The 24,460-nt window shown below is 48.0% G+C and overlaps 1 protein-coding gene across 4 annotated transcripts in view; it reads left to right on the plus strand.

Moving 5' to 3' along the window:
- Positions 1-20,329, plus strand: part of cd82b (CD82 molecule b) — a 144,971-nt gene extending 124,642 nt beyond the window's left edge. For all 4 annotated transcript variants that reach the window (XM_072518799.1, XM_072518796.1, XM_072518797.1 and 1 more), the window contains exons 6-9: positions 8,721-8,828; positions 12,737-12,892; positions 18,541-18,624; positions 20,086-20,329. In XM_072518799.1, the coding sequence (XP_072374900.1) occupies positions 8,721-8,828; positions 12,737-12,892; positions 18,541-18,624; positions 20,086-20,163 (426 nt within the window). In that variant the 3' untranslated portion in view covers positions 20,164-20,329. The remainder of the gene's footprint in view (positions 1-8,720; positions 8,829-12,736; positions 12,893-18,540; positions 18,625-20,085) is intronic.
- The last annotated feature ends 4,131 nt before the right edge of the window (positions 20,330-24,460 follow it).

Raw genomic sequence — 24,460 nt, forward strand, 5'->3', positions numbered from 1 at the left:
CTGTTACACTGTCCTGTACGGGATCATTGAACCTGTGTCACTGTTACACTGTCCTGTACGGGATTATTGTCCCAATGTCACTGTTACACTGTCCTGTATGGGATTATTGACCCAATGTCACTGTTACACTGTCCTGTACGGGATCATTGAACCTGTGTCACTGTTACACTGTCCTGTACGGGATTATTGTCCCAATGTCACTGTTACACTGTCCTGTACGGGATTATTGTCCCAATGTCACTGTTACACTGTCCTGTCCGAGATTATTGTCCCAGTGTCACTGTTACACTGTCCTGTACGGGATTATTGTCCCAATGTCACTGTTACACTGTCCTGTCCGAGATTATTGTCCCAGTGTCACTGTTACACTGTCCTGTACGGGATCATTGTCCCAATGTCACTGTTACACTGTCCTGTACGGGATCATTGGCCCAGTGTCACTGTTACGCTGCCCTGTACGGGATCATTGGCCCAGTGTCCCTGTTACACTGTCCTGTATGGCATCATTGGCCCAGAGTCACTGTTACACTGTCCTGTATGGGATCATTGACCCAATGTCACTGTTACGCTGTCCTGTACGGGACCATTGACCCAGTGTCACTGTTACACTGCCCTGTTCGGGATCATTGACCCAGTGTCACTGTTACACTGTCTCTATGGGATTATTGACCCAGCGTCACTGTTACACTGTCCTGTACGGGGTCATTGACCCAGCGTCACTGTTACACTGTCCTGTACGGGGTCATTGACCCAGCGTCACTGTTACACTGTCCTCTACGGGATCATTGACCCAGTGTCACTGTTACACTGCCCTGTACGGGGTCATTGACCCAGCGTCACTGTTACACTGCCCTGTACGGGATCATTGGCCCAGCGTCACTGTTACACTGTCCTGTACGGGACCATTGGCCCAGCGTCACTGTTACACTGTCCTGTACGGGATCATTGACCCCGTGTCACTGTTACACTGTCCTCTGTGGGATCATTGACCCAGTGTCACTGTTACACTGTCCTGTATGGGATTATTGACCCGATGTCACTGTTACACTGTCCTGTATGGGATCATTGTCCCAGTGTCACTGTTAACCTGTCATGTATGGGATTATTGACCCAATGTCACTGTTACACTGTCCTGTACGGGATCATTGAACCTGTGTCACTGTTTCACTGTCCTGTATGGGATCATTGTCCCAGCGACACTGTTACACTGTCCTGTACGGGATCATTGTCCCAATGTCACTGTTACACTGTCCTGTACGGGATCATTGACCCAGTGTCACTGTTACACTGTCCTCTACGGGATCATTGACCCAGTGTCACTGTTACACTGTCATGTGTGGGATCATTGACCCAGTGTCACTGTTACACTGTCCAGTACGGGATCAATGGCCCAGTGTCACTGTTACACTGTCCTGTACGGGATCATTGGCCCAGTGTCACTGTTAAACTGTCCTGTACGGGATTATTGACCCAGTGTCACTGTTACACTGTCCTGTACGGGATCATTGACCCAACGTCACTGTTACACTGTCCTGTACGGGATCATTGACCCAGTGTCACTGTTACACTGTCCTGTACGGGATTATTGACCCAATGTCACTATTACGCTGCCCTGCATGGGATCATTGACCCAGTGTCACTGTTACACTGTCCTGTACGGGATCATTTGCCCAGTGTCACTTTTACACTGTCCTGTACGGGATCATTGGCCCAGTGTCACTGTTACACTGTCCTGTACGGGATCATTGACCCAACGTCACTGTTACACTGTCCTGTACGGGATCATTGACCCAGTGTCACTGTTACACTGTCCTGTACGGGATTATTGACCTAATGTCACTATTACGCTGCCCTGTATGGGATCATTGACCCAGTGTCACTGTTACACTGTCCTGTACGGGATCATTGGCCCAGTGTCACTGTTACACTGTCCTGTACGGGATCATTGTCCCAATGTCACTGTTACACTGCCCTGTACGGGATCATTGGCCCAGTGTCACTGTTACACTGTCCTGTACGGAATTATTGTCCCAATGTCACTGTTGCACTGTCCTGTACGGGATTATTGTCCCAATGTCACTGTTACACTGTCCTGTACGGGATTATTGTCCCAATGTCACTGTTACACTGTCCTGTACGGGATCATTGTCCCAATGTCACTGTTACACTGTCCTGTTCGGGATCATTGACCCAGTGTCACTGTTAACCTGTTTTTGTGGGATCATTGACCCAGTGTCACTGTTACACTGTCCTGTACAGGATCATTGACCCAGCGTCACTGTTACACTGTCCTGTACGGGAATATTGCCCCAATGTCACTGTTACACTGTCCTGTACGGGATTATTGTCCCAATGTCACTGTTACACTGCCCTGTACGGGATCATTGGCCCAGTGTCCCTGTTACACTGTCCTGTATGGCATCATTGGCCCAGAGTCACTGTTACACTGTCCTGTATGGGATCATTGACCCAATGTCACTGTTACGCTGTCCTGTACGGGACCATTGACCCAGTGTCACTGTTACACTGCCCTGTTCGGGATCATTGACCCAGTGTCACTGTTACACTGTCTCTATGGGATTATTGACCCAGCGTCACTGTTACACTGTCCTGTACGGGGTCATTGACCCAGCGTCACTGTTACACTGCCCTGTACGGGATCATTGGCCCAGCGTCACTGTTACACTGTCCTGTACGGGACCATTGGCCCAGCGTCACTGTTACACTGTCCTGTACGGGATCATTGACCCCGTGTCACTGTTACACTGTCCTGTACGGGATCATTGACCCAGTGTCACTGTTACACTGTCCTGTATGGGATTATTGACCCGATGTCACTGTTACACTGTCCTGTATGGGATCATTGTCCCAGTGTCACTGTTAACCTGTCATGTATGGGATTATTGACCCAATGTCACTGTTACACTGACCTGTACGGGATCATTGAACCTGTGTCACTGTTTCACTGTCCTGTATGGGATCATTGTCCCAGTGTCACTGTTACACTGTCCTGTACGGGATCATTGACCCAGTGTCACTGTTACACTGTCCTCTACGGGATCATTGACCCAGTGTCACTGTTACACTGTCATGTGTGGGATCATTGACCCAGTGTCACTGTTACACTGTCCAGTACGGGATCAATGGCCCAGTGTCACTGTTACACTGTCCTGTACGGGATCATTGGCCCAGTGTCACTGTTACACTGTCCTGTACGGGATCATTGGCCCAGTGTCACTGTTAAACTGTCCTGTACGGGATTATTGACCCAGTGTCACTGTTACACTGTCCTGTACGGGATCATTGACCCAACGTCACTGTTACACTGTCCTGTACGGGATCATTGACCCAGTGTCACTGTTACACTGTCCTGTACGGGATTATTGACCCAATGTCACTATTACGCTGCCCTGCATGGGATCATTGACCCAGTGTCACTGTTACACTGTCCTGTACGGGATCATTGGCCCAGTGTCACTGTTACACTGTCCTGTACGGGATCATTGGCCCAGTGTCACTGTTACACTGTCCTGTACGGGATCATTGACCCAGCGTCACTGTTACACTGTCCTGTACGGGATCATTGACCCAGTGTCACTGTTACACTGTCCTGTACGGGATCATTGGCCCAGGGTCACTGTTACACTGTCCTGTACGGGATCATTGACCCAACGTCACTGTTACACTGTCCTGTACGGGATCATTGGCCCAGTGTCACTGTTACACTGTCCTGTACGGGATCATTGGCCCAGTGTCACTGTTACACTGTCCTGTACGGGATCATTGACCCAACGTCACTGTTACACTGTCCTGTACGGGATCATTGACCCAGTGTCACTGTTACACTGTCCTGTACGGGATTATTGACCCAATGTCACTATTACGCTGCCCTGCATGGGATCATTGACCCAGTGTCACTGTTACACTGTCCTGTACGGGATCATTGGCCCAGTGTCACTGTTACACTGTCCTGTACGGGATCATTGACCCAACGTCACTGTTACACTGTCCTGTACGGGATCATTGACCCAGTGTCACTGTTACACTGTCCTGTACGGGATCATTGGCCCAGTGTCACTGTTACACTGTCCTGTACGGGATCATTGTCCCAATGTCACTGTTACACTGCCCTGTACGGGATCATTGGCCCAGTGTCACTGTTACACTGTCCTGTACGGAATTATTGTCCCAATGTCACTGTTACACTGTCCTGTATGGGATCATTGACCCAATGTCACTGTTACGCTGTCCTGTACGGGACCATTGACCCAGTGTCACTGTTACACTGCCCTATTCGGGATCATTGACCCAGTGTCACTGTTACACTGTCTCTATGGGATTATTGACCCAGCGTCACTGTTACACTGTCCTGTACGGGGTCATTGACCCAGCGTCACTGTTACACTGTCCTGTACGGGACCATTGGCCCAGCGTCACTGTTACACTGTCCTGTATGGGATCATTGTCCCAGTGTCACTGTTAACCTGTCATGTATGGGATTATTGACCCAATGTCACTGTTACACTGACCTGTACGGGATCATTGAACCTGTGTCACTGTTTCACTGTCCTGTATGGGATCATTGTCCCAGTGTCACTGTTACACTGTCCTGTACGGGATCATTGACCCAGTGTCACTGTTACACTGTCCTCTACGGGATCATTGACCCAGTGTCACTGTTACACTGTCATGTGTGGGATCATTGACCCAGTGTCACTGTTACACTGTCCAGTACGGGATCAATGGCCCAGTGTCACTGTTACACTGTCCTGTACGGGATCATTGGCCCAGTGTCACTGTTACACTGTCCTGTACGGGATCATTGGCCCAGTGTCACTGTTAAACTGTCCTGTACGGGATTATTGACCCAGTGTCACTGTTACACTGTCCTGTACGGGATCATTGACCCAACGTCACTGTTACACTGTCCTGTACGGGATCATTGACCCAGTGTCACTGTTACACTGTCCTGTACGGGATTATTGACCCAATGTCACTATTACGCTGCCCTGCATGGGATCATTGACCCAGTGTCACTGTTACACTGTCCTGTACGGGATCATTGGCCCAGTGTCACTGTTACACTGTCCTGTACGGGATCATTGGCCCAGTGTCACTGTTACACTGTCCTGTACGGGATCATTGACCCAACGTCACTGTTACACTGTCCTGTACGGGATCATTGACCCAGTGTCACTGTTACACTGTCCTGTACGGGATTATTGACCTAATGTCACTATTACGCTGCCCTGTATGGGATCATTGACCCAGTGTCACTGTTACACTGTCCTGTACGGGATCATTGGCCCAGTGTCACTGTTACACTGTCCTGTACGGGATCATTGTCCCAATGTCACTGTTACACTGCCCTGTACGGGATCATTGGCCCAGTGTCACTGTTACACTGTCCTGTACGGAATTATTGTCCCAATGTCACTGTTACACTGTCCTGTACGGGATTATTGTCCCAATGTCACTGTTACACTGTCCTGTACGGGATTATTGTCCCAATGTCACTGTTACACTGTCCTGTACGGGATCATTGTCCCAATGTCACTGTTACACTGTCCTGTTCGGGATCATTGACCCAGGGTCACTGTTACACTGTCTCTGTGGGATCATTGACCCAGCATCACTGTTACACTGTCCTGTACAGGATCATTGACCCAGCGTCACTGTTATACTGTCCTGTACGGTATTATTGCCCCAATGTCACTGTTACACTGTCCTGTACGGGATTATTGTCCCAATGTCACTGTTACACAGCCCTGTACGGGATCATTGGCCCAGTGTCCCTGTTACACTGTCCTGTATGGCATCATTGGCCCAGAGTCACTGTTACACTGTCCTGTATGGGATCATTGACCCAATGTCACTGTTACGCTGTCCTGTACGGGACCATTGACCCAGTGTCACTGTTACACTGCCCTGTTCGGGATCATTGACCCAGTGTCACTGTTACACTGTCTCTATGGGATTATTGACCCAGCGTCACTGTTACACTGTCCTGTATGGGATCATTGGCCCAGTGTCACTGTTACACTGTCTCTATGGGATTATTGACCCAGCGTCACTGTTACACTGTCCTGTATGGGATCATTGACCCAGTGACACTGTTACACTGTCTCTATGGGATTATTGACCCAGCGTCACTGTTACACTGTCCTGTATGGGATCATTGGCCCAGTGTCACTGTTACACTGTCTCTATGGGATTATTGACCCAGCGTCACTGTTACACTGTCCTGTATGGGATCATTGACCCAGCGTCACTGTTACACTGTCCTGTACGGGATCATTGACCCAACGTCACTGTTACACTGTCCTGTATGGGATCATTGGCCCAGTGTCACTGTTACACTGTCTCTATGGGATTATTGACCCAGCGTCACTGTTACACTGTCCTGTACGGGACCATTGGCCCAGCGTCACTGATACACTGTCCTGTACGGGACCATTGACCCAGTGTCACTGATACACTGTCCTGTACGGGACCATTGGCCCAGCGTCACTGTTACACTGTCCTGTACGGGATCATTGACCCAGCGTCACTGTTACACTGCCCTGTACGGGATCATTGACCCCGTGTCACTGTTACACTGTCCTGTACGGGATCATTGACCCAGTGTCACTGTTACACTGTCCTGTACGGGATCATTGGCCCAGCGTCACTGTTACACTGTCCTGTACGGGATCATTGACCCAGTGTCACTGTTACACTGTCTCTGTGGGATCATTGACCCAGCGTCACTGTTACACTGTCCTGTACGGGATTATTGTCCCAATGTCACTGTTACGCTGCCCTGTACGGGATCATTGGCCCAGTGTCACTGTTACACTGTCCTGTACGGGATCATTGGCCCGGTGTCACTGTTACACTGTCCTGTACGGGATCATTGACCCAGTGTCACTGTTACACTGTCCTGTACGGGATCATTGGCCCAGCGTCACTGTTACACTGCCCTGTACGGGATCATTGGCCCAGTGTCACTGTTACACTGTCCTGTACGGGATCATTGGCCCAGTGTCACTGTTACACTGCCCTGTACGGGATCAATTGGCCCAGTGTCACTGTTACACTGCCCTGTATGGGATCATTGGCCCAGTGTCACTGTGTTCTATAGATTCTCGATTGAATATGACTCTCACGTTGTTCTGTGCAGTGATATTGGACCCCACCCGACCCCACTCCATCACTCCCAAAGCGTGCCCAATTCAGTGCCCCTCCTCACCCTGTCCCTCTCCCCATCTCTGTGCAAACACATTTAATTCTCTTTCTTTTGGCCCTCTTCATATCGCCTACTGCACACCTCGAATTCCCTTTGAGCCAAATGGTTGCCTGCCTTGCCTTCCGAAGTTCTCACCTGATACACTTTGCTGCATTTCTTTACGTCATTCTTCCTAACGCAAATCTTTTATTGCCCATCATTCCCAAATAAGTTGTCATATTTTTAATTTGGTTTCTGACTGACTGAATGTAGGCAGGGCCCCTAAGTGAGCATTTATGTTACTGCCTATTACCCCTTCCGTCCCCATCACAGGGACCAATGGAGAATTGGAAACATCTCAGTGAGGTCTTGTTATTTTCCAGCTTTTCCCCACATGTTCATCTTGAATAGCTTCCAGTATCAGGAATGTTAGTTTCTGTTGTTTTATTTCCAGCTCATTGTTGAACATGCTCCAAAAGGAAAAATGAATCATTTTGTATCATTATTATAGTTCTTCAGTATCTTTGAGTTTTGACTGTACAAATCACTTTGATAGCAGTAGCCATGGTGTGGAAAGTAAGTTGGATAAATGACCAGTTAAGAGAGGAATGTTGTCCTGAAAACCAAAGAACTCCCTCATCTCGTATCACAAGATCTTTAAAGCTGTATTTCCCTTGTGATTCCACCCAAAATACTGGGGTTTACGAGGTCTAATGAGGCCTGTGCGGGGCAGCGAAGCCTCACTGTCTGATGAAGAATGCCCAGCATCCAATTGCCAATTAATGTCTTTCCGACAACCACAAAAACCATTTCCGCAGAATGTAGCAGCGAGAGGGAAGGGCCCTTGGAGGAATTTCCCTCCTGGTGATGTTCCCTCCATAATGGGTGGGGACAGGGGAAGCGTTGTTGTGACTAAGGCTTTGGTTCTGATGAATGGTCACTGAAAGGTTAAACGTTATTCTCCACACAGCTGCTGCCTGAACTGGGGAAGTGATTCCCAGCACCTTGCATTTCAGAGAAGTCATTTGACCCAACTGCCCCTGTTGGTGTTTCTGCTCAATGACCCTCCTCCGACTCTATCTAACCTGATCAGTGAATCCTACAAATCTTTCAATCAGCAAATCCTTTCATTTGAACCTGCTGACCACAAATTCCACTTGCCCCACTGGATGGGTTCACTGCACATGGACAAATCTTGCCTGAAAGTGAATCATATAAAAAAGCAGGAGTGAATATTTCCGACTTGTCAGGGAATGCCGGTACCAAGCCAATCTGAACTCACAATATAGTCACCTCAGTCATCAAGAGTCGGCTTTTCATCCTTGTGTTCACTGATGGCCCAAGGTGCTGAGGATTGAGGTGGTTATTTCAACTGCACTAACTCATGGATCATCCCAGTGCCAGATACAGGTTCAGTGAGTTGCACAAAACCTCACTTTGTTGTCGGGGCCGGGTTGCCACAGAAGGGTATTGAATCTAATTTCTCCACTGAAATAATTGGTTCCTTTTATAGCTGAAATCAGAGGTAACTGACATCATTCACCAAGTAATTGTCAACTACAATCCGCTGGAAAACATGGAGAACAGCTTTGGAAAAACATGGGAATACATCCAGAAGCAAGTGAGTAAAGAATGGAAATGGTCAAAAAGATTATTCACTCCCTGTACAGAGCTGAACATTAGCTGGGAATGGGCTGGGTATTAATGAAGTTCCTCACAAACAAAAGCATTACTCTAACCCCTCTCTGTGTGGTTACTCTAACCCCTCTCCGTGTGGTTACTCTAACCCCTCTCTGTGTCGTTACTCTAACCCCTCTCCGTGTCGTTACTCTAACCCCTCTCTGTGTGGTTACTCTAACCCCTCTCTGTGTGGTTACTCTAACCCCTCTCTGTGTCGTTACTCTAACCCCTCTCTGTGTCATTATTCTAACCCCTCTCTGTGTCGTTACTCTAACCCCTCTCTGTGTCGTTACTCTAACCCCGCTCCGTGTGGTTACTCTAACCCCTCTCTGTGTCGTTACTCTAACCCCTCTCTGTGTCGTTACTCTAACCCCTCTCTGTGTCATTACTCTAATCCCTCTCTGTGTCGTTACTCTAACCCCTCTCTGTGTCATTACTCTAACCCCTCTCTGTGTCATTACTCTAACCCCTCTCTATGTGGTTACTCTAACCCCTCTCCGTGTCGTTACTCTAACCCCTCTCTGTGTCGTTACTCTAACCCCTCTCTGTGTCATTACTCTAACCCCTCTCTGTGTCATTACTCTAACCCCTCTCCGTGTCATTACTCTAACTCCTCTCCGTGTGGTTACTCTAACCCCTCTCCGTGTGGTTACTCTAACCCCTCTCTGTGTCGTTACTCTAACCCCTCTCCGTGTCGTTACTCTAACCCCTCTCCGTGTCGTTACTCTAACCCCTCTCTGTGTGGTTACTCTAACCATCTCTGTGTCGTTACTCTAACCCCTCTCCGTGTCGTTACTCTAACCCCTCTCTGTGTCATTACTCTAACCCCTCTCTGTGTCATTACTCTAACCCCTCTCCGTGTCGTTACTCTAACCCCTCTCTGTGTCGTTACTCTAACCCCTCTCTGTGTCGTTACTCTAACCCCTCTCCGTGTGGTTACTCTAACCCCTCTCTGTGTCGTTACTCTAACCCCTCTCCGTGTGGTTACTCTAACCCCTCTCTGTGTCGTTACTCTAACCCCTCTCCGTGTCGTTACTCTAACCCCTCTCTGTGTCGTTACTCTAACCCCTCTCCGTGTGGTTACTCTAACCCCTCTCTGTGTCGTTACTCTAACCCCTCTCCGTGTCGTTACTCTAACCCCTCTCCGTGTCATTACTCTAACCCCTCTCTGTGTGGTTACTCTAACCCCTCTCTGTGTCGTTACTCTAACCCCTCTCTGTGTCGTTACTCTAACCCCTCTCCGTGTCGTTACTCTAACCCCTCTCCGTGTCATTACTCTAACCCCTCTCTGTGTGGTTACTCTAACCCCTCTCTGTGTCGTTACTCTAACCCCTCTCTGTGTCGTTACTCTAACCCCTCTCTGTGTCGTTACTCTAACCCCGCTCCGTGTGGTTACTCTAACCCCTCTCTGTGTCGTTACTCTAACCCCTCTCCGTGTCGTTACTCTAACCCCTCTCTGTGTCGTTACTCTAACCCCTCTCTGTGTCGTTACTCTAACCCCTCTCCGTGTGGTTACTCTAACCCCTCTCCGTGTGGTTACTCTAACCCCTCTCTGTGTCGTTACTCTAACCCCTCTCTGTGTCATTACTCTAATCCCTCTCTGTGTCGTTACTCTAACCCCTCTCTGTGTCATTACTCTAACCCCTCTCTGTGTCATTACTCTAACCCCTCTCTATGTGGTTACTCTAACCCCTCTCCGTGTCGTTACTCTAACCCCTCTCCGTGTGGTTACTCTAACCCCTCTCTGTGTCATTACTGTAACCCCTCTCTGTGTCATTACTCTAACCCCTCTCTGTGTCATTACTCTAACCCCTCTCTGTGTCATTACTCTAACCCCTTTCTGTGTCATTACTCTAACCCCTCTCTGTGTCGTTAATCTAAACGCTCTCGTTGTCGATACTCTACCCCCTACCCGTGTGGTTACTCTAACCCCTCTCTGTGTCATTACTCTAAACCCTCTCCATGTCGTTACTCTAACCCTGCCCTTTATTGTTACTCTAACCCCACCCCGTGTTGTTACTCTAACCCCACCCCGTGTTGTTACTCTAACCCCACCCCGTGTTGTTACTCTAACCCCGCCTGTGTCGTTACTCTAACCCCTCTCTGTGTCATTACTCTAACCCCTCTCCGTGTCGTTACTCAAACCCCTCTCTGTGTCATTACTCTAACCCCTCTCTGAGTCGGTACTCTAACTCCTCTCTGTGTCATTACTCTAACCCCTCTCTGAGTCGGTACTCTAACCCCTCTCCGTGTCATTACTCTAACCCCTCTCTGTGTGGTTACTCTAACCCCTCTCTGTGTCATTACTCTAACCCCTCTCTGTGTGGTTACTCTAACCCCTCTCTGTGTCGTTACTCTAACCCCTCTCCGTGTCGTTACTCTAACCCCTCTCCATGTGGTTACTCTAACCCCTCTCCGTGTCATTACTCTAACCCCTCTCTGAGTCGGTACTCTAACCCCTCTCCGTGTCATTACTCTAACCCCTCTCTGTGTGGTTACTCTAACCCCTCTCTGTGTCATTACTCTAACCCCTCTCTGTGTGGTTACTCTAACCCCTCTCTGTGTCGTTACTCTAACCCCTCTCTGTGTCGTTACTCTAACCCCTCTCTGTGTCATTACTCTAACCCCTCTCCATGTGGTTACTCTAACCCCTCTCTGTGTCGTTACTCTAACCCCTCTCCGTGTCGTTACTCTAACCCCTCTCTGTGTCATTACTCTAACCCCTCTCCATGTGGTTACTCTAACCCCTCTCCGTGTCATTACTCTAACTCCTCTCCGTGTGGTTACTCTAACCCCTCTCCGTGTCATTACTCTAACCCCTCTCCATGTGGTTACTCTAACCCCTCTCTGTGTCATTACTCTAACCCCTCTCCATGTGGTTACTCTAACCCCTCTCCGTGTCATTACTCTAACCCCTCTCCGTGTGGTTACTCTAACCCCTCTCTGTGTCGTTACTCTAACCCCTCTCCATGTGGTTACTCTAACCCCTCTCCGTGTCATTACTCTAACTCCTCTCCGTGTCGTTACTCTAACCCCTCTCTGTGTCGTTACTCTAACCCCTCTCTGTGTGGTTACTCTAACCCCGCCTGTGTTGTTACTCTAACCCCTCTCTGTGTCGTTACTCTAACCCCGCTCCGTGTGGTTACTCTAACTCCTCTCCGTGTGGTTACTCTAACCCCTCTCTGTGTCGTTACTCTCACTCCTTACCATTCATGGGTTTTGGGTTTTTGGGCATCCCTAATGAGTTTAAGAGTCAACTACATTGCTGTGAATTGGCGTAACATGTAGGCCAGGCCAGGTAAGCATGATGTAGAGATGCCGGCGTTGGACTGGGGTGAGCACAGTACGAAGTCTTACAACACCAGGTTAAAGTCCAACAGGTTTGTTTCAAACACTAGCTTTCGGAGCACTGCTCTTTCCTCAGGTTCACCTTTTGAAACAAACCTGTTGGACTTTAACCTGGTGTTGTAAGACTTCTTACTGAGGCCAGGTAAGGACAGCTGTTTTTTTTCTCTAAAGGGCATTACTGAATCAGATGGGGGTTTACGACAATTGATAATGGTTTCAGAGTCGCCATTCGACTCGTACTCACGGATTCGCATCGGATTTAAATTTCACAATCAGGCATGATGGGATTTGAATCCCAAAGCATTCACCTGTGTCCACGGATTGCTGATCCGTGACATTAACACTGTGCTAGCGTCTCCCGTTACTTTGTTCCAACTCCTCCCCCTGCAGCTGTGTTATTACTATTACCCCTCAATTGGAAATATTTATTGTCTCCCGGTTTATTAGCTTTGAGGAGGTTGTACATTTTCCTGTAACAGATTTTTTAAATAACTTTTTTAGCTGAATTGTTGTGGCTGGTCTGGTTCGTCAAACTGGACTGAAAATGTGATCATCCAGAACAGCACAGTCAAACAGTTTCCCTGTTCCTGTATGCCCGGGAATGCCACTGTGCTGGCAACGGGATTCTGTCTGGGAGATGTCAGCCCGCTGATCATTGTGAGTCTTTTGATAGCTTTAATATTTCAATCTGTGTTTTATAATATCACCATTCATTCCTCAAATGGTTCTTTATACTGGACAGTACAACAGGTGAATTTCACAATCTTCTGGCACTTACCACACATCCGATAATTTGGAACTCCAATCGGAAGGTTGAGAATGGATGTTTAAATTGAATGGTCAGTCCTTCCTTGCTCTGTCGCTCCCATGAAGCACACTCCCATTATAGACGGTGGGGGCATCCATATGGCCGGTGTCACTCTGTAGAACCAGGGGCCAAAGTAGGTGGTAAGTGGGGTGTACAACAAGATGGCTGCCTTGCTGGCCACGGCAATGGCGGTCTGTGACTTGACACCGCCCCTGTCCTATGGGGAGTCACTCCGGCCACGCGGCCTGTTCCTCTGTCCGCCCCCTCCCCCAGCCCTTGCAGGGCACTCCAGCCAGCCCGGCCAGTATTCGGCCCGGCAGCCCATGGTCACACCTTTCTGTATCCTCCCTCCTCTCTCTCAGCAGCCACGATGCCGGTTTCACAATTTTTAAAACCACGAACTAACCGCACCGTCGGGAACTCGGGCCATCGAAGGCAGAGAATCGCGGACCCGCGGAGGATACAGGGTCAGGTCTGCGAATGATATGCAAACGGTGTTTACTGTACGTGCGTTCCAGAAGGCATTGACGCTGCTGTCGAGATGACGGAGAATTGTGATTTGGAGTCAAATCGACACCCGTCGCAATTTCGGCATCGGAACTGATTCTCCGCCCAATCGTGTTTCCCGATTTCAGCGTCAACCAACGGAGAATCCTGCAGCACGATTGGTGAAAGCCAGGAGACCCCGCTCCCGGCACCTACCCGGCTTGCAATGCCTCACGAGATTCAACGCAATCTCACAAGATGTTGCAAGGGGAATCAAGCCTTGGGCGGGATCACTTTTTGGCCAATCTGTATATTAGAGAGAGGCAGTAAGCCTGATTCTAATGTGCAGATTCCTGAGGTACCTGAGGCTTTGCCTCGGGGACCTCGGGCGAGTCCTATTTTGTACCGGTCCCCACAAACGGGGACCAGACGGAGCGGCACTCGTGGGGGTCTCCAAGGGGATCGGAGGCCCACAGCTGCTTGCCCTTTGAGCAAGGTGGTGCCCTGGCACTGTTGGCCGGTGTAGGTGTTGGGGGAGAGGCAGTGTGTGGAGGGCTGGGTGACCCTCCCATGTTGTGTTCGGGCTCAGGGGGAGGTCGGTGATTTTTTTTTTCTGAGCACGGAGATAAAATGGCATCCCGATCCCACGCTACAATGGGGAGTTCCTACGAGCTGAGTTCTCCATTGTAAAATACGTGGCTATGTGCAGCCTTGGCTGCGTGTTCCTAGTTTAGACCCCTTATTCAAAACCACGTGTTTCTCGGCACTGCAAGTGATGAGAAACGCGGGACTAAACGCCCGCGCTCTCGAAACTTTGTTCTCCATTGGGAAGATTGCGCCCATAGTTTATCTACTCCCACCTTATTATTTTCTAAATTATATTTCGTTGGCTTTTAAGACTTTCCTGATCCTCTGGTTTACGATGAATCTTTGCCACATAATATGTTTGTTCTTTTAGTTTAATACTATCCTTCACCTCCCTGGTTAACCATGGTTGATTTTCCCCTTCTGAGAATCCTTCATCCTCACTGGGATACATTTTTGTCGTGAGCATGATTTATTTTCATAAATGGCAGTCATTACTGATCAAATGTCTTTTCTGCTAAACGTCTTTCCCAGTCCACAACAGCCATCTCTGGCCTTTATAATTGCCCTTACAATAATAATAATCTTTATTGTCACAAGTAGGCATAAACACTGCAATGAAGTTACTGTGTACCACAGTTGTTTCTGATCCAAGTTCCTCATTCTGAACTTGAATGCTCAATTCTACCATGTTATGATCACTGTTTCCTCGTTTTTTTTTTACTTTGAGATTGTTTATTAAACCGACCTAATTACACATTACCAGATCCAAAATAGCCAGATCCCTTGTTGGTTTATTGTTCTAGGAAGCTGTCCCAAATACATTCTAGGAATTCTTCCTTGTGGCTACCTCTGCCAATTTGATTTTCCCAGTCCACATGAAGAATAAAGTCGCCCATGATTAACGTATTGTTGAATAACTAAAAGTTTAATCAGGAGAAAAGAGTACAAGAGGAAGCTAGCTAGGAAGGTAAACACAGATAGTAAGCGTTTCTACAAGTATTTAAACAGGACAAGAGCAGGTAAAGTGAGTGTTGGTCCTCTGGCGTGTTAGAATGGGGAGTTAATAGTAGATAATAAGGAAATGGCAGATGAGATGAACAAATATTTTGCTTTTGTCTTCACCTAGAGGATAGAAAATACATTTCAGTAATAGCTGTAAATCTGGAGGTGGAGGAGAGAGTGAAACTTGGTGAAATTACAGTCACTAGGGAAGCAACACTGAGTAAATTGATGGAGCTGCAGGTTGACAAGTCTTCACGTCCAAATGGACTTAATCCCAGGATCATCAAGGAGGTTGCTAATGAGGTAGTAGATATGTTGGTGTTAATTTTCCAAAATTCACAAGATTTAAGAACGTTTCCATCGCATAGGACGGCAGCAAATATTGCCCCACCATTCAAGAAAGGAGAGAGGCAGAAATCTGAAAACTATAGGACAGTTAGCCTGATGCCCGTCATGGGGTAGGTGTCAGAATCGATCAATAAAGAGGTTATAGCTTGGCACTCAGTCAAGCTCAAGGTAACCAGGAAGAGTCAACATGGTTTTATGAAAAGGAAATCAAGTTTACCCATTTTACTAGAGTACTTTAAAGTAGTAACAAGTGCTGTTGATAGAGGGGACCCTGTAGATGTACTGTACTTGGATTTCCAGATAGCATTTGATAGTACCTCATCAAAGGTTACTGCAGAAAATAAAAGCTTATGGTGCAGGGGGTAACATATTAGCCTGGACTGAAGATTGGCTGACAAAACAGAGAGTAAGCATAAATGGTATTGTCTGATTGGCAGGATATGATGAGTGGATTCCCATGGGGGTATATGCAAAATGTGGCAGAATGTGGCGACTAGGGGCTTTTCACAGTAACTTCCTTTGAAGCCTGCTTGTGACAATAAGCGATTTTCATTTCATTTCATTTTCATGCGGGAGCACCAACTTTTTAAAGTTGATATAAATGACATAGATGAGCCCTCCGCCAAACGCAGTCCTCTGCCAAACGCAGCGCTTCACCAAATGCAGCCCTCCACCAAATGCAGTCCTTTGTCATACCCAACTCTGCCCTGCCAAAGCAACTGTCTGCCAATATCCTACAGTCTGGCAAACTCAAACCTCCGTCAAGCCCAATCAGAGAATCACAGAACTGATACAACACAGAAGGAAGTCATTCAGCCCATCATGTCTGCAATGGCTCTCAAAACGAACATCATACATAGAAACATACATAGAAAATAGGAGCATGAGGAGACCATTCAGCCCTTCGAGCCTGCTCCGCCATTCGTTATGATCATGGCTCATTATCAAGTTCAATACCCTGATCCTACCTTCCCCCCAATAGAAACAACAATTTAATGGGTCATGACTCAGTGTCATTCCACTGCCTTTTCCCCGTAGCCCTGAATATTATTTAATTCATATAATCATCTATTGTCCTCTTGAATGCCTCGATTGAACCTGTTACCACCACACATCCAGGCGGTGCAGTCCAGACCCAAACCATTCGCTGTGTGAAAACATTTTTTCTCACATCACATTTGCTTCTTTTATAAATCACTTTAAATCTGTGTCCTTCTAATAAACAGGAACAGATCCTCCCTCTTTACTCTGTCCAGCCCCTTTGTGATTTTGAACATCTCTATCAAATCTCCTCATAGCCTTCGTCTCTTCAAGGAGAATAGTCTGAACCTCTCCAATCTATTATCATAGCTGAAGTTTCTCATCCCTAGATTCTTGTGAACCTCTTATGCACTCTCTCCAGTGCGTTATAGTGCGGCACCCAGAACAATACTCCAGCTGAGGTCTGACTAGTGCCTTGATAAGTTCATGATGTGGAGATGCCGGCGTTGGACTGGGGTGAGCACAGTAAGAAGTCTTACAACACCTGGTTAAAGTCCAACAGGTTTGTTTAGAATCACTAGCTTTCGGAGCACAGCTCCTTCCTCAGGTGAATTCACCTGTTGGACTTTAATGTGGTGATCTAAGACTTCTTATTGATAAGTGAGTGTAACCTTTCTCTTGTACTCTCTGCAGATTCTGTATACTTTATTACCTGCTCTCTCCACATGTCCTGCCACCTTTTATGATCTATGCACATGTGTACTGAGGCCCTTCTCCTCCTGCATCTGCTTAAGAATTGTACCCCTTATTTAATATTGCCTTTTCATGTTTTCCCTACCTAAATGCATCACATATGAAGTAGGGGCAGAATTTGGCCATTTGTCCTCTGAAGTCTGCTCCACCATTCAATACGATCATGGCTGATTTGTTTGTGTTTCAGTTTCCACATTCCCCATTTATCTCCAGTAGTCTTTGATTCCCTTGCCTTAAAAATATTCAGTGAGCCCGCTTCCACCACTTTCTGAGGCAGAGAGTGCCAAACTCCCATAGCCTCCTGAGACAAAGAAATTCTCATCTCTATCTTAAATGGGTGAGACCTCGTAATGTTCCAGGCAAGCAACCACACAGAGGCAATGACTGGGAGGAAAACTCTTTTTTCACTTATGATCACTTAAGGTTAATGTGCAGGTTCAGTCGGCAGGTAAGAAGGCAAATGCAATGTTAGCATTCATGTCAAGAGGGCTAGAATACAAGACCAGGGATGTACTTCTGAGGCTGTATAAAGCTCTGGGCAGACCCCATTTGGAGTATTGTGAGCAGTTGTGGGCCCCGTATCTAAGGAAGGATGTGCTGGCCTTGGAAAGGGTCCAGAGGAGGTTCACAAGAATGATCCGTGGAATGAAGAACTTGTCGTATGAGGAACGGTTGTGGACTCTGGGTCTATACTCGTTGGAGTTTAAATGGATGAGAGGGGATCTTATTGAAACTTACAAGATACTGCGAGGCCAGGATAGAGTGGATGTGGAGAGGATGTTTCCACTTGTAGGAAAAACTAGAACCAGAGGACACCATCTCAGACTAAAGGGACAAATTTCTTCAGCCAGAGGGTGGTGAAACTGTGGAACTCTTTGCTGCAGAAGGTTGTGGAGGCCAATTCACTGAGTGTCTTTAAGACAGAGATAGATAGGTTCTTGATTAATAAGGGGATCGGGGTTATGGGGAGAAGGCAGGAGAATGGGGATGAGAAAATGTCAGCCATGATTGAATGGCGGAGCAGACTTGATGGGCCTTGTGGCCTAATTCTGCTCCTATGTCTTATGGTCTTATGATATTGCACCTCGTACTCCCCTGGTCCGGTTTTCTAATTTCGCCCCGAGCTGCTTGTGAGCCGTGTTTAAAGGGAGGTTGTTCTGTGTGTCACTCAGAAGACTTGTGCTGGAATCTTTAGTTGATGTCCTTCTCACAATTATATTTGGAAAGTTTGGTCTTTGAGGAAGTCAATTTGGCCAAAGTCTTGCCAGTGATGTGCCAGTACAACGGTGAGATTTTATTTTCTGAATGCACTAACACTTCTCGTATCTCGCAACTGCAGGGCTGCATGTCTAATGTTGAAGACTGGCTTTATCAGAACATTGGCATTATCCTCGGTGTGTGTATTGGAGTTGCTGCAATCGAGGTAAGCCAACATCCAGCAATACTTATTTTCCTCCTGTTTGGCCTCCTCTCACTCCAGCAGTTGAATTGGAATCAGGAGAACTGCCCACAGATTTTCAGGAGAGGCAAAAGATGACACTAAGGAACAAACAAATAAATTCCTCATGATCCTGAGCCCATGGCTCGCTGTGGTATTTAATTTGTAATGAGCTAGAGTCAGAGTTTACAAACATGTGCTTTTTAATACTCAGTTACATAAGAACATAAGAACTAGGAGCAGGAGTAGGCCATCTGGCCCCTCGAGCCTGCTCCGCCATTCAATGAGATCATGGCTGATCTTTTGTGGACTCAGCTCCACTTTCCGGCCCGAACACCATAACCCTTAATCCCTTTATTCTTCAAAAAACTATCTATCTTTATCTTAAAATCATTTAATGAAGGAGCCTCAACTGCTCCACTGGGCAAAGAATTCCATAGATTCACAACCCTTTGGGTGAAGAAGTTCCTCCTAAACTCAGTCCTAAATCTACTTCCCCTTATTTTGAGGCTATGCCCCCTAGTTCTGCTTTCACCCGCCAGTGGAAACAACCTTCCCGCATCTATCCTATCTATTCCATTCATAATTTTATATGTTTTTATAAGATCCCCCCTCATCCTTCTGAATTCCAATGAGTACAGTCCCAGTCGACTCAGCCTCTCCTCGTAATCCAACCCCTTGAGCTCTGCGATTAACCTAGTGAATCTCCTCTGCACACCCTCCAGCGCCAGTACGTCCTTTCTCGGGTAAGGAGACCAAAACTGAACATGATATATACTGGTGGAAAATATACGGAGACTCATTATTTAGACCAAGATTTGGGGGTCACTTTTACCATAAGTAATGTTTATGAGGGGCATGCTTTGAACTATTGCTGCTTGCTGCTCACATAGCTACCCGGTTACTCCACACAGATTACTCTTGTGTTGGCTTATTCTGACTCTACACACTGCTCCAATCCTCCCTCCGTCATTTCAGTCAGAAACAAAACATTGAATAAAGTTCCCCAATATCATTCTGCACATACAGCAGCTGTTTCCAATCCTGCTCTTTACTCTGGTTCCCTGAACACAAACTGAGACAGTGAGCTGAGTCAGGGTGGAATGTTTTGGTTCATCTTTTACACAACGCACTTGAAACGCAATTATTGCACGACCAGAGCGATACAATATCCTGCCGGGAATGTTGACTCTCTGTATCAGCTGCAGTACAAGGTGTGGAACTGCTTTTGTAATGAAGTCTCCACATATGGGAGCTGAACCCACAGTAACAACATCAAAAACTCTCACTCATCTCATTGCTCTTGTGGGACTTTGCTATTAACTTTCCCGATGTTGATCATTGTAGTTGTTGATCATTGTAACTGAAAGGTATCTTATTAGATGAAACTCCTAATGTTGTGAGACTCCCTTCTGGTCACAAACATTCTCTTTTCTATAATTGCAGTTGCTGGGAATGATCCTCTCAATGTATTTGTGCAAGAACGTGGAACAAGAAGACTACAACAAAGTCCCTAAGCACTGAGGATTTGTGTTGCCCTCCCCCACACCTGATGTGCGTAGAATGCATCAGTGACCAATCACAATCCAATGGATTTGTTTGTTCGACCTTTGTACTCGCTTCACTGCTTGTCAACTTTGCCTTATATAATTCAGCACTTTAGTAATATTATTAAAACTGTTGATCAGTATACATCTTGTAAAGATGACATTGTCTTCCTTACAGAACTTTTAACATGGTACCTTTACAACAATCCTCCTAAATAAGACTCGAGTATGACCATTATCCCGTGTTTTAGTTACGATTCTCTTTGAATGCTCGAGGCTGAGAATCATGGAATTTGCTTTTTAAATATGTGTCGCTTCACTGCTGCAGTGTGACTGCTCCACAATCCAGTGTGTGGTTTCACTGTTGCACTCTGACTGCTCCACAATCCAGTGTGTGGCTCACTGCCGCAGTGTGATTGCTCCACAATCCAGTGTGTGGCTCACTGCCGCAGTGTGACTGCTCCACAATCCAGTGTGTGGTTTCACTGTTGCACTCTGACTGCTCCACAATCCAGTGTGTGGCTCACTGCCGCAGTGTGATTGCTCCACAATCCAGTGTGTGGCTCACTGCCGCAGTGTGACTGCTCCACAATCCAGTGTGTGGTTTCACTGTTGCACTCTGACTGCTCCACAATCCAGTGTGTGGCTCACTGCTGCAGTGTGACTGGTCCACAATCCAGTGTGTGGTTTCACTGTTGCACTCTGACTGCTCCACAATCCAGTGTGTGGCTCACTGCCGCAGTGTGACTGCTCCACAATCCAGTGTGTGGTTCACTGCTGCAGTGTGACTGGTCCACAATCCAGTGTGTGGTTTCACTGTTGCAGTGTGACTGCTCCACAATCCAGTGTGTGGCTCACTGCTGCAGTGTGACTGCTCCACAATCCAGTGTGTGGCTCACTGCCGCAGTGTGACTGCTCCACAATCCAGTGTGTGGCTCACTGCTGCAGTGTGACTGCTCCACAATCCAGTGTGTGGTTTCACTGTTGCACCCTGACTGCTCCACAATCCAGTGTGTGGCTCACTGCTGCAGTGTCACTGGTCCACAATCCAGTGTGTGGTTTCACTGTTGCACTCTGACTGCTCCACAATCCAGTGTGTGGCTCACTGCCGCGGTGTGACTGCTCCACAATCCAGTGTGTGGCTCACTGCTGCAGTGTGACTGGTCCACAATCCAGTGTGTGGTTTCACTGTTGCAGTGTGACTGCGCCACAATCCAGTGTGTGGCTCACTGCTGCAGTGTGACTGCTCCACAATCCAGTGTGTGGCTCACTGCCGCAGTGTGACTGCTCCACAATCCAGTGTGTGGCTCACTGCTGCAGTGTGACTGCTCCACAATCCAGTGTGTGGCTCACTGCTGCAGTGTGATTGCTCCACAATCCAGTGTGTGGCTCACTGCCGCAGTGTGACTGCTCCACAATCCAGTGTGTGGTTTCACTGTTGCACTCTGACTGCTCCACAATCCAGTGTGTGGCTCACTGCCGCAGTGTGACTGCTCCACAATCCAGTGTGTGGCTCACTGCTGCAGTGTGACTGGTCCACAATCCAGTGTGTGGCTCACTGCCGCAGTGTGATTGCTCCACAATCCAGTGTGTGGCTCACTGCCGCAGTGTGATTGCTCCACAATCCAGTGTGTGGCTCACTGCCGCAGTGTGACTGCTCCACAATCCAGTGTGTGAATCACTGCCGCAGTGTGACTGCTCCACAATCCAGTGTGTGGCTCACTGCCGCAGTGTGACTGCTCCACAATCCAGTGTGTGGCTCACTGCCGCAGTGTGATTGCTCCACAATCCAGTGTGCATCAGTGCCGCAGTGTGACTGGTCCACAATCCAGTGTGTGGCTCACTGCTGCAGTGTGACTGGTCCACAATCCAGTGTGTGGCTCACTGCCGCAGTGTGACTGCTCCACAATCCAGTGTGTGGTTTCACTGTTGCACTCTGACTGCTCCACAATCCAGTGTGTGGTTTCACTGTTGCACTCTGACTGCTCCACAATCCAGTGTGTGGCTCACTGCCGCAGTGTGACTGCTCCACAATACAGTGTGTGGCTCACTGCCGCAGGGTGACTGGTCCACAATCCAGTGTGTAGATCACTGCTGCGGTGTGACTGCTCCACAATCCAGTGTGTGGCTCACTGCCGCAGTGTGACTGGTCCACAATCCAGTGTGTGGCTTCACTGCTGCAGTGTGACTGCTCCACAATCCAGCGTGTGAATCACTGCCGCAGTGTGATTGCTCCACAATCCAGTGTGTGGCTCACTGCTGCAGTGTGACTGCTCCACAATCCAGTGTGTGGCTCACTGCTGCAGTGTGACTGCTCCACAATCCAGTGTGTGGCTCACTGCTGCAGTGTGACTGCTCCACAATCCAATGTGTGGCTCACTGCTGCAGTGTGACTGCTCCACAATCCAGGGGATTGTTGAGGGTACAGGGGAATGTTGAGGGTACAGAGTATTATTGAGGTTACAGGGGATCGATGAGGATATGGGGGATTGTTCAGGGTACAGGGGATTGTTCAGGATACAGGGGATTGTTGAGGTTACAGGGGATTGTTGAGGGTACAGGGGATTGTTCAGGGTACAGGGGATTGTTGAGGTGACAGAGGATTGTTGAGTTTACAGGGGATTGTTGAGGGTACAGGGGACTGTTCAGTTTACAGGGGATTGTTGAGGGTACAGGGGATTGATGAGGATAGAGGAGAATGTTGAGGGTACAGAGTATTATTGAGGGTACAGGGGATCGATGAGGGTACGGAGGATTGTTGAGGGCACAGTGGATTGTTGAGGTTACAGGGGATTGTTGAGGGTACAGGGGATTGTTGAGAGTACAGGGGATTGTTGAGGTTACAGGGGATTGTTGAGGGTACAGATGATTGTTGTGCATCCAGGGGATTGTTGAGGTTACAGGTGACTGTTGAGGGTACAGGGGATTATTGAGGGTACAGGGGATTGTTGAGGGTACAGGGGATTGTTGAAGGTACGGGGGACTGTTCAATTTACAGGGGATTGTTGAGGGTACAGGGGATTGTTGAGGTTACAGGGGATTGTTGAGGGTACAGGGGATTGTTGAGGGTACAGGGGATTGTTGAGGGTACAGGGGAATGTTGAGGGTACAGAGTATTATTGAGGTTACAGGGGATCAATGAGAATACGGGGGATTGTTCAGGGTACAGGGGATTGATAAGGGTACAGGGCATTGTTGAGGGGACAGTGGAAGTTGAGGGAAGAAGGGAATGCTGAGGGTACAGGGGATTGTTGAGGGTGCAGGGGATTGTTGAGGGTACAGGGGATTGTTGAGGGTACAGGGAATTGTTGTGGGTACAGGGGATTGATGAGGATAGAGGAGAATGTTGAGGGTACAGAGTATTATTGAGGGTACAGGGGATCGATGAGGGTACGGAGGATTGTTGAGGGCACAGGGGATTGATAACGGTACCGGGGATTGTTGAGGGTACAGGGGATTGTTGAGGGTGCAGGGGATTGTTGAGGTTACAGGGGATTGTTGAGGTTTCAGGGGATTGTTGAGGGCACAGGGGATTGTTGAGGTTACAAGGGATTGTTGACGTTATAGGGGATTGTTGAAGTTTCAGGGGATTGTTGAGGGTACAGAGTATTATTGAGGGTACAGGGGATCAATGAGGGTATGGGGGATTGCAGAGGGTAGAGGGAATTAATGAGGGTACAGTGGATTGTTGAGGGTACAGGGGATAGTTGAGGTTTCAGGGGATTGTTGAGGTTACAGGGGATTGTTGAGGTTACACGGGATTGTTGAGGGTACAAGGGATTATTGAGTTTACAGGGGATTGTTGAGGGTACAGAGGACTGTTCAGTTTACAGGGGATTCTTGAGGGTACAGAGTATTATTGAGGATACAGGGGATCAATGAGGGTACGGGTGATTGCGGAGGGTACAGTGGATTGTTGAGGGTACAGTGGATTGTTGAGGGTACAGGGGATTGGTGAGGGTACAGGGGATTGGTGAGGGTACAGGGGATTGTTGAGGGTGCAGGGGATTGAGGATGGTACAGGGGATTGTTGAGCGTCCGGGGTTTGTTGAGGGTAGAGTGGATTGGTCAGTTTTAGGGGGATCGTTGAGGGTACAGGGGATTGTTGAGGGTACAGTGGATTGTTGAGGTTACAGGGGATTGTTGAGGGTACAGGGGATTGTTGAGGTTACAGGGGATTGTTGAGGGTACAGGGGATTGTTGAGTGTACAGGGGAGCATTGAGTGTAGAGCGGATTGTTGAGGGCACAGGGGATTCATGAGGGTACAGGGTAT

The sequence above is a fragment of the Scyliorhinus torazame genome, chromosome 10 (genome assembly GCF_047496885.1).
Source record: "Scyliorhinus torazame isolate Kashiwa2021f chromosome 10, sScyTor2.1, whole genome shotgun sequence".
In the NCBI taxonomy this organism is placed as follows: Eukaryota; Metazoa; Chordata; class Chondrichthyes; order Carcharhiniformes; family Scyliorhinidae; genus Scyliorhinus; species Scyliorhinus torazame.